This window comes from Peromyscus leucopus, chromosome 4 (assembly GCF_004664715.2).
Source record: "Peromyscus leucopus breed LL Stock chromosome 4, UCI_PerLeu_2.1, whole genome shotgun sequence".
Taxonomy (NCBI): Eukaryota; Metazoa; Chordata; class Mammalia; order Rodentia; family Cricetidae; genus Peromyscus; species Peromyscus leucopus.
The window spans coordinates 65,420,316-65,431,146 of record NC_051066.1 but is presented as its reverse complement, the minus strand read 5'-3'; the positions used below and the strand labels follow the sequence as shown (position 1 = coordinate 65,431,146).

The window sequence follows — 10,831 nt, the reverse complement described above, 5'->3', positions numbered from 1 at the left end:
TGTATACTAGTATACTATAAGTATACTAGTCTTAGGGTTTATTAACATTCCTCCTTCACAGGATTCTTAAACAGAGCTAATAATTCTCCAGTGTTTTGTGATATAATGTGTTTTAAATAATCACTTTTAAATGTATGAATGAGAAAGACACCTTTGTCTGCTCTTCTGTATATAAACAAGCTGAGATTTTTTGAGAGAAATGCTAATATCCACAAAATTATTAGAGCAGAACTATGGAAAATCCCCAAGAGGAACTCAACAGGTGGTCACCGAAGAACTACTGAGGTTCACCAATGTAGAAGATGTTGATGAAGACAGGCTTCTGGCAGAATGGAAATCTGAGTTTTGGTCACAATTAATGTCAGGTCTTGTTCTCTGAGATGTTATCTCTGAAACAAGCCTGATAAAAGAATAAATGGGACAGAAAAACAATGTTACAGAGTTTATCCTTCTGGGTCTCACTCAGGATCCTGCTGGTCAAAAAGCATTGTTTGTCATGTTTTTACTCATCTACATTGTGACAATGGTGGACAACCTGCTCATTGTGGGGACAGTGATTGCCAGCCCCTCTTTGGACTCTCCAATGTACTTCTTTCTTGCCTTTCTCTCACTCGTGGATGCTGTTTATTCTACTGTCATCTTGCCCAAGTTGCTTACAGACTTATTTTGGGAAAAAAAGACCATATCCTACACAGCTTGTCTGGTTCAGCTTTTTGTGGAGCACTTATTTGGTGGTGCTGAAGTCTTCATTTTGGTGGCAATGGCCTATGATCGCTATGTGGCCATCTGTAAGCCACTGCACTATTTGACCATCATGAATCGACAGGTTTGCATTCTCTTGCTTTTGGCATCCTGGGCTGGAGGATTGGCTCATGCTCTGCTTCAAGTTATCTCTGTTTATATAATTCCTTTTTGTGGACCCAATGTCATTGATCACTTTATCTGTGACATGTACCCATTATTAGGCCTTGCATGCACTGACACCTACTTCCTTGGCCTCACTGTTATTGGAAATAATGGAGCAATGTCTGTAGTGGTCTTTATCCTTCTCCTTGGCTCCTATGGAATCATTCTAAACTCTCTTAAGACTCACAGTCAGGAAGGGAGACATAAAGCCCTGTCCACTTGCAGCTCCCATGTCATGGTGGTTGTCCTCTTCTTTGTTCCCTGCATTTTCATGTATGTTAGACCTGTCTCAAACTTTCCTATTGATAAATATATTACTGTATTTTATACAATTTTAACTCCCATGTTGAATCCTTTAATATATACTCTGAGAAACCTTGAGATTAAAAATGCCATGGCAAAGCTGTGGAGTAACATGTTCACTACAGACATAATAAGAATTTCTCCTCACTGAACATGCTTTACTAATGGTAAAGAAACATTCAGCAATCAGTTTTAGCAGTATGAGTTTCAATGTTCTGCATTTGTACCAGTACTTGTCATTGTGAGAACCTAGGTATTTTTTGGCAATGTAGTGGGTATAGGGCCAGTAGTCACCATGATTCTAGTTTTCTTTATTGTTACTTAAGTTAATCATATCTTCATGTTTATTGGGCATCACACTTTTGTCATCTTCCATAATATTTTTTGTCCAATTTTCAATAAAGTGTACTTCTCTTATAATTTTATTGATTTTTTTTTTGGCTATACTGTGAACTAAATACTTTTTATATATCACGTTTCTTGTGTGTGAGTTTTGTGTCACCATTACCATTTATTTTGATGAACACAAACTTGTAATTTAAACTTATTATATAAGAATTTAAATAATGTTTAGCATTTATCAAGAAAATTATTAATATTTACAATGTACATAATTGTTCAGAAATGTGTATGTATCTGTTGGCCCAGCCTAATGTGGGAAGTACCATGCCTGGGTAGGTAGTATATAAAAAGCCCAAGTGGTGAAGTAATAGGGAGCAAACCACTAAGTAGAGTTTGTACATGGTCTCTGCCTCAGTCACTGACTCTAGACTCCTGCCTCAGGTTCATACCCTCACTTCCCTTCATGATAGACTACAATCATTCGATGGAATAAACACTTTCCTCCCCAAGTTAATTGAGTTTTATCCCAGCAATTAAAACTCAATAAAGACAAAATAGTTGTGATTGTGACATCACTGTGACAGACCCAGACATGTATTTTATGGAGGATTGTGATGGCATTTGAGCTGGAAAGGCTATGGAGTGCTTAGAGCTCAGTGGGATGTTCTCTGAGACCTTGGAAATTAAGAATGTTGAGAGCATTGCTGACAATGGAGGCCTGGCTTTCGAGGTTTCAGAGGGAAGCAAAGGCTCTATCAGGTATATTATGTATTATTTTTTACTAAGAATCTCTGGTTCTGGTCAGTTTGAGCTGAAGTGTTGGTTTTGACTAACAAGACACCAGAACCACTAAAGTGAAACTTTTGCCTTGTTGGGACAATCTATCGTGGTCATCTGTGGTAAAAGTATCAGCAGTGATTAAGAAGAGACCAGGAGAGGGGCAGGAGGGGCTAGAACAAGGGAATCCATGGCTGATATGTAGAACTGAATTGTATTGGAAAAAAAACAAACCCAGAAACCCTAAAAAAAAAAAAAAAAAAGGAGAGACAAGCATAATTGAGGCAAAATCTAGGAAATATTTCCTCCTGGCCAGCACATAGAAGCACAGAGGGAGCCATGGCTGTTCTTTGTGCTGGCAACTCCACTTGATAATGTGTAAGAGTTTCCCAGGTGCTACTGGTTTTGAAGGCCTGAGGGGGTCATGGAAATGCTGAGATTTTGTGTTACAAGAAATCAGGAAAGGCCATTTGTGAAGGGATAGCCTCAACTGCAGTAGAAACCCTAAGACAGAGTATACCATAAAATGATAAAACTGTCTTTATGTATGTGTTATCCTGCATAGCATTTTTTTTGTGATATTGCGTGATCTACATTTAAAGTAATTTTAAATTTGAGTATTTGCCTTCTTTCTATAGTGATAATAAAAATATTCCCAACACATCTATATAAAATAATCTCTTTCTTTAGCTGGTTATAATCTATGTTCATTATATACTTTGTGTGGAAGTACCAATATATGTTTATCAGCTGTGTTAACTTACTTGATTATTCATAAAGTTCATAATTTGGAACTTTATTTATGTTCCAGTAAAGTAGATTTTAACAAACATTAATAGGTTTCTCATTAATAGTTTTATTAAAACAAACTCCAGCATTCAAAGTCTTCACGAATGTAAAAAGTTTATAGACCAAGAGTAAATTAATGTAAATAATTTAGAAGTAATTGACTTCTTCATCATTTTCAAACAATCTTTTGGGAGAAATTCTTTGTTTTATTGATATTTTTGCATTTTTTGTTTTTATTCTATTAACTAGTACCATAATCTTAATAAGTTTTATATGTCTAATATGTTTAGGTTTGGTTTGAAATTGCTTTGCTAATGACCTAATGTACATAATTAAGATTTTTATTTAAGTCCTAGCTGATATTTGATGTTGGCACTTAAATCTCTAAACTTCCTTCTTCCGATTGCCTTCATTGCAATATGCAGTTTTTTTGTGTCTTGTATTTTCATTCAATTCTAGACTCATTTGATTTCCATCTTGATTGCTATAGTCACTGATTTATCACTCTTTGATGCGTTAAATAATCTTCATGATTTATGACCTTCAGTTTATGGTGGTTATATAAAATATAATGAATTATTTTACTTTTTTAAAATTTTTAAGTAGTTGCTTTGTGATCTAATATGCTATATTTTAGAGAATGTTTCATGAACTGCTGATAAATGTGTCTTTTGCAGTATTTTGATTGAAAGGAATTTTATTTCCTTTGTATACTAATATATTAGTTATTATTAGAAATTGGAATTAGATTATTGGAAATGAATGGAGAAAAAAGATAAAAGAAAATGCAATAAGTTTAGTGATTAGTATAAAGATGATAGAGAGAAAGTAAAGGTGGGAAACAGAAGAGGTAATTGGAGGCCCAAAAAGTCAGGATGAAGAGAATTTCGTCTAAATAGACTGAAGAGGGAGAGGTAAAAATATGCTTTTAGGTAAAATAGAATATTTAATCTTCCAGGAGGCAGTGGAAGGGACCCTGCAAACCAGACCCAATTATATCTTTGGGGAAAGGAGAAAGCAAAATGAAGGATTTGGAAGAGATTGGGGAAAAGCAAAAACAAAACAAAAGAAAAAAACAACAAAAAATGTGGAGAAAGGAAAAAGCAGAGTCCAGATGACTAGCAACTCTCAGCTTTCAAATATTACAATTTGAAAATTTTCTCTTTACATTTCAAAGTTTTCAAATCAATTTGGCAGTTAGCTACTCATTCTTGGCAAGATTTAATCTGTGGTGATATTTTGTTTGTGCTCTACCAAATAAAGCTTGCCTAGAGATCAGAGTGGGGAGCTATGCTATGGCAGGGTGGAGAGAGGAAGTGATAAGGCAGGGTGGAGAGAGGAAGTGATAAGGCAGGGTGGAGAGAGGAAGTGATAAGGCAGGGTGGAGGCAGGAACTTGGCCCTTTCAGTCTGAGGATTCTGAGAGGAAAGAAGTCTTTCCAGTGGCTGGCTGCTCTGCTTCTCTGGTCTTTCAGCTTTCACCATATCTGACTCCGGGTTTTTATAATTAAGACGAGTTACCATTCCTGCTACACCAATCTCTTGCCTCTAGTGATTATTTAAGGGAAGAAATCTGTTTAGGAGAGATTACTTAAATTTTTTTTTTGAAATTTTCTAAAATTTGTCATAAGCCTTTTTATTAAATATAACAATGGTGTAAAACAAGGTAATAGGCTATGTTGCAAATATAAATGGAAGAAATATTTTCCTGGCTTAATGATTCAAAAGGTTTCACTTTAGCTCAAATACTAGGTATCAACTTTTTGCTGAAATCATTATTTAGGGAAGTCTGTGGAGGACCTCAATGTCCTGTCATCTTCCACATAGAGGAAGACATTTTATTTATTTATTTATTTTCTTTTATTTTCTTTTACAATATCATTCAGTTCTACATATTAGCCACAGATTCCCTTGTTCTCTCCCCTCCTGCCACCCTCCCCTTCCCCCTAGCAAACCCTCCATTCCCACATCCTCCAGGGCAAAGCCTCCCCTGAGAACTGAGATCAACCTGGTAGACTCAGTCCAGGCAGGTCCAGTCCCCTCCTCCCAGATTGAGCCAAGTGTCCCTGCATAAGCCCCAGGTTTCAAACAGCCAACTCATGCACTGAGCACAGGACCCGGTACCACTGCCTAGATGCCTCCCAAACAGATCAAGCCAATCAACTGTCTCACCTATTCAGAAGGCCTGATCAAGTTGGAGGCCCCTCAGCCTTTGGTTCATAGTTCATGTGTCTCCATTCGTTTGGCTATTTGTCCCTGTGCTTTATCCAACCTTGGTTTCAACAATTCTTGCTCATATAAACCATCCTCTTTCTTGCTAATTAGACTCCTGAAGCTCCACCCGGGGCCTAGCCACGGATCTCTGCATCCAGATCCCTCAGTGATAGGATGGGGTTTCTAGCACGACTATTAGGGTGTTTGGCCATCCCATCAAAAGAGTAGTTCAGTTCCGGTTATTTCTCGACCATTGCCAGCAGTCTATTGTGGGGGTATTTTTATGGATTTCTGTGGGCCTCTTTAGCACTTTGTTTCTTCCTTTTCTCATGTGGTCTTCATTTACCACGGTCTCCTATTCCTTGTTCTCCCTCTCTGTTCTTGATCCAGCTGAGATCTCTCTCTCTCCCACAGGCTCTCTTTCCCTTCACCCTCACCCTTCATTACTCCCACTCATGTCCAGGTTGTTCATGTAGATCTCAGCCATTTCTCCGTCATTGGGTGAACCTGTGTCTTTCTTGGGGTCCTGTTTTCCAGGTAGCCTCCCAGGTGATGTGGGTAGCAGTCCAGTCATCTTTGTTCCACATCTAGTATCCTCCTATGAGTGAGTACATACCATGTTTGTCTTTCTGAGTCTGGGTTACCTCACTCAGGATGATTTTTTCTAGATCCATCCATTTGGCTGCAAACCTCATTGTTTTTCTCTGCTGAGTAGTATTCCATTGTGTATATGTGCCACAATTTATTTATTCATTCTTCAGTTGAAGGGCATCTAGGTTGTTTCTAGGTTTTGGCCGTTACAAACCATGCTGATATGAACATAGCTGAGCAATTGCTCTTCTGGTATGAGTAAGCATTTCTTGGGTATATGCCCAAAAGTGGTATAGCTGGATCTTGGGGGAGATTGATTCCCAGTTTATTAAGAAAGCAAGAAAGCACCATATTGATTTCCAAAGTGGTATCACAAGCTTGCATTCCCACCAGCAGTGGAGGAGAGTTCCCCTAGTTCCACATCCTCTCCAGAATAAGGTGTCTTCAGTGTTTTTGATCTTAGCCATTCTGAGAGGTGTAAGGTGTTATCTGAGAGTCGTTTTGATTTGCATTTCTCTGATGATTAGGGATGTTGAGCAATTCCTTAAATGTCTTTCAGCCATTTGAGTTTCCTCTGTTGAGAATTCTCAGTTTAGTTCTATAGCCCATTTCTTAATTGGACTGTTGGTCATTTTGATGTCTAATTTCTTGAGTTCCTTATATATTCTGGATATCAGTCCTCTGTCAGATGTGATGTTGGTGAAGACTTTTTGCCATTCTGTAGGCTGTTGCTTTGCCTTGTTGACCATATCCTTTGCTCTATAAAAGCTTCTCAGTTTCAAGAGGTCCCATTGATTGATTGTGTCTATGCTACTGGTGTTGTATTTAGGAAGTGATCTCCTATGCCAATGAATTCAAGACTGCTTCCTACTTTCTCTTCTATCAGGTTCAGAGTAGCTGGATTTATGTTGAGGTCCTTGATCCACTTGGACTTAAGCTTTGTGCAAGGTGACAGATATGGATCTATTTGCAGCCTTCTACACGTTGATATCCAGTTATGCCAGCACCATTTGTTGACGATGCTTTCTTTTTTCCATTGTACAATTTTGGCATCTTTGTCAAAAATTATATGTTCATAGTTGTGCGGATTAATGTGAGGGTCTTCAATTTGATTCCATTGGTCCACATGTCAGTTTTTATGCCAATACCAAGCTGTTTTTATTACTGTAGCTCTATAATAGAGCTTGAAGTCAGGGATCTTGATGCCTCCAGAGGTTGTCTTAATGTACAGAATTCTTTTGGCTATCCTGTGTTTTTGTTTTTCCATATGAAGTTGAGTATTATTCTTTCCAGGTCTGTGTTGGTATTTTGATGGGAAATGCATTGAATCTGTAAATTGCTTTTGGTAAAATTGCCATTTTTACTATGTTGGTCCTGCCTATCCATGAGCATGGGAGATCTTTCCATTTTCTGACATCCTCTTCAATTTCTTTTTTCAGGGACTTAAAGTTCTTGCCATATAGGTCCTTCACTTGCTTGGTTAGTGTTACCCCAAGGCATTTTATGTCATTTGTGGCTATTGTAAAGGGTGATGTATCACTTATTTCCTTCCCAGTCTGTTTGTCCATTGTATATAGGAGGGCTACTAATTTTTTTGAGTTGATCTTGTATCCTGCTATGTTGCAGAAGGTGTTTATAAGCTTTATCAGTTCCTTGTTGGAATATTTGGGGTCACTCAAGTATACTATCATGTCATCTGCAAATAGTGAAAGCTTGAATTCTTCCTTTCCAATTTGTATCCCCTTAACCTTGTTATGTTGTCTTATTGCTCTGGCTAGAACTTCAAGTACTATATTGAATAAGTATGAAGAGAGTGGACAGCCTTGCCTGGTTCCTGATTTTAGTGGAATTGCTTTGAGTTTCTCTCCATTTAATTTGATGTTGGCTGTTGGCTTGCTATATATTGACTTTATTATGTTTAGGTATGTTCCCTGTATTCCTGATCACTCCAAGACTTTTATCATGAAGGGGTGTTGGATTTTGTCAAATGCCTTTCCTGCACCTAGTGAGATGATTATGTGTTTTTTTTTCTTTGAGATTGTTTATATGGTACATTACATTGACAGACTTTCATATGTTGAACCACCCTTGCATCCCTGGGATGAAGCCTACTTGATCATGGTGGATAATTGTTTTTATGTGTTCTTGGAGTCTGTTTGCCAGTATTTTATTGAGTATTTTTGGCATCAATGTTCATGAGGGAGATCGGTCTGTAGTTCTCTTTCTTTGTTGTATCCTTGTTTGGTTTAGGAATCAGGGTAATTGTAGCCTCATAGAAGGAGTTTGGTAATGTTCCTTCTGTTTTTATTGTGTGTAGCTTGAGTTTTTCGCCCTGCCCACAGTCAGGACAAATCCCTGCCACCCGCCAGTCCCACAGCTGCTCAAACCCAACCAAGTAAACACAGAGACTTTTATTGCTTTCAAACTGTATGGCCGTGGCAGGCTTCTTGTTAACTATTCTTATATCTTAAAGTAACGCATTTCCATAAATCTATATCTTAAAGTAATCCATTTCTACAAATCTATACCTCGCCACGTGGCTGGTGGCATACCGGCATCTTCACATGCTGCTGGTCATGGCGGTGGCTGCAGCCTCTCTGGTCATGGCGGCAGCTGCAGCCAGTCCTTCTGCCTTCCTGTCCTTTTATTTCTCCTCTCTGTTAGTCCCGCCTATCCTTCCTGCCTAGCCACAGCCAATCAGGTTTTATTTATTAACCAATCAGAACAACTTGACATACAGACCATCCCCCAGCACAGCCAAGTGCAGACCATCTCAAACACCTGCACTCAGGCCCATGGTCCTAATCATCCTCTATACGGACCTGCTGGGTAATGCCACAAGGAACCCAAGAAGGGCTCCCACAGGACATACAGAACATCCCACAGCACTTCCCCTTTTCTTTTTTTAAAAAGGAAGGTTTTTAACTTTTACACATCTCCAAAGTCAGCTTGGTATATTTGGGAATTTGGGCGTAGCTTCTCTTCCTGCTGGAGGGGGGCGCTGTATCTTATGGGACGCAAAGAATATTTAAGGATCATGGAGTAGTCCATGAGGCTGTATCGTCTGAACCAGTTGCCTTGAAACAATTCTGGATGTTGAATCATCTGGGCCATGGTGTCATCAGAGACCTTCGGGGGTCTTGGCTGGTCAAACCTGATGTGTCTTAATCTGGAACAAATCCACAGCCTCTGGCTTTCTGTGGAAACAAAAGCAGAGTCTCCTTTCCAAAGTAACACATCCTTATATCCAAATTTTAAAGTCAAGATATCTTTAATATATACATATTGGTTTAACTCAACATCTTTTACGATCAAATGTTTTTCTGCAGTTAAAAATCCCAAAGACAATATAATCCAAACTCTCTGTGTGATATCCATCTTTACATGGCTTATTTTTTATATTACTTTTACTTTCTCTTTAAAGACTTTATTTTTTTAAACTTTCTATTTCTTTATATAACTGTCTATGTTTCTTTTCCTCTCTCTTCCAAGCCTATGTACATTTTTACACACATTGTAAAGCATTTAAAGTCTTGTTCCATCTGAATCTGTCTTATTGCAAACTTATTGCTTTAAACTGTAGCCTTCTAAGCCTGAAACAGCTCTGTGGCTGCTGGCTCCGCCCCCTTCAGCTTCCCAACATGGCGGTGGTACGTTTTCCACCAGCTCTGGGAGCCATCGTGGGTCTGTGCTTTTATCCAAGCAGCGTGTAGCCCAGAAACCTTTTTTGTTTTGTAACTAGCAAAGGCTAAATCCACCACGCAGCTTAATGTGCCACTTCCAGAGGCCTCATTCCCGCCATACTGCAGGTCAAGCACACATGCCAGGAACCCGCCAGTAACTCAAACCGGCGGCTGCCGCTCATTTGAGAGAGAGAATTAGGAACTGTGGGGCGTTTACCGTTCCTGGAGAACTTACCGACGTCACCGCTCCGTGTGTTGAGTTCTGAATCCTCTTTACCACCACGTGAGGATTCTTCTCAGATCACACTTTATTGGAGCGCCTCTTGGTTAAGGGACGTTGTCTTTAGTATTTTTTTTTTTTAACACCGGCCTTTATCCCTGTTCATTTGTCCTTTTTCTTTAGTCTCTCTTTTTTTTTCTTCCCTTTTTTTCTTTAGCCCCACGTTGGGCGCCATTTGTTGCTTGAGTTTTTCTGCCTTGCCCACAGTCAGGACAAATCTCTGCCACCAGCCAGTCCCACAGCCGCTCAGACCCAACCAAGTAAACACAGAGACTTATATAGCTTACAAACTGTATGGCCGTGGCAGGCTTCTTGCTAACTGTGCTTATAGCTTAAATTAATCCATTTCCATAAATCTACACCTTGCCACGTGGCTGGTGGCATACCGGCATCTTCACATGCTGCTGGTCATGGCGGCGGCTGCAGTGTCTCTGGTCATGGTGGTGACTGCCTCGTCTCTGGTCATGGCGGCAGCTGCAGCCAGTCCTTCTGCCTTCCTGTCCTTTTATTTCTCCTCTCTGTTAGTCCCGCCTATCCTTCCTGCCTAGCCACAGCCGATCAGGTTTTATTTATTAACCAATCAGAACAACTTGACATACAGACCATCCCCCAGCACAGCCAAGTGCAGACCATCTCAAACACCTGCACTCAGGCCCATGGTCCTAATCATCCTCTATACGGACCTGCTGGGTAACGCCACAAAGAACCCAAGAAGGGCTCCCACAGGACATACAAATCATCCCAGAGCAATTGTGTGCAACAATTTAGAGAGTATTGGTATTAACTCTTCTTTGAAGATCTGGTAAAATTATGCACTGAAACCAACTGGTCCTGAGTTTTTTTTGCTTGGGAGACTTTTAATGACTGTTTCTATTTAGGGGTTATTGGACTATTTACATAGTTTATCTGGTCTTGATTTAACTTAGGTATGTGGTACCTATCCAGAA

The 10,831-nt window shown here is 39.4% G+C and overlaps 1 protein-coding gene across 1 annotated transcript; it reads left to right on the top strand.

The window, feature by feature from the left end:
• The first annotated feature begins 415 nt into the window (after window positions 1-415).
• Window positions 416-1,360, top strand: LOC114685931 (olfactory receptor 4A5-like). The gene has a single exon (XM_028860569.1). The coding sequence runs from the start codon at window positions 416-418 to the stop codon at window positions 1,358-1,360; it is 945 nt and encodes a 314-aa protein (XP_028716402.1).
• The last annotated feature ends 9,471 nt before the right edge of the window (window positions 1,361-10,831 follow it).

What these genes read in the sequence shown, in the direction of transcription:
- LOC114685931 (XM_028860569.1), top strand. Translation starts at nt 416, where the DNA reads ATGGGACAGAAAAACAATGTTACAGAGTTTATCCTTCTGGGTCTCACT.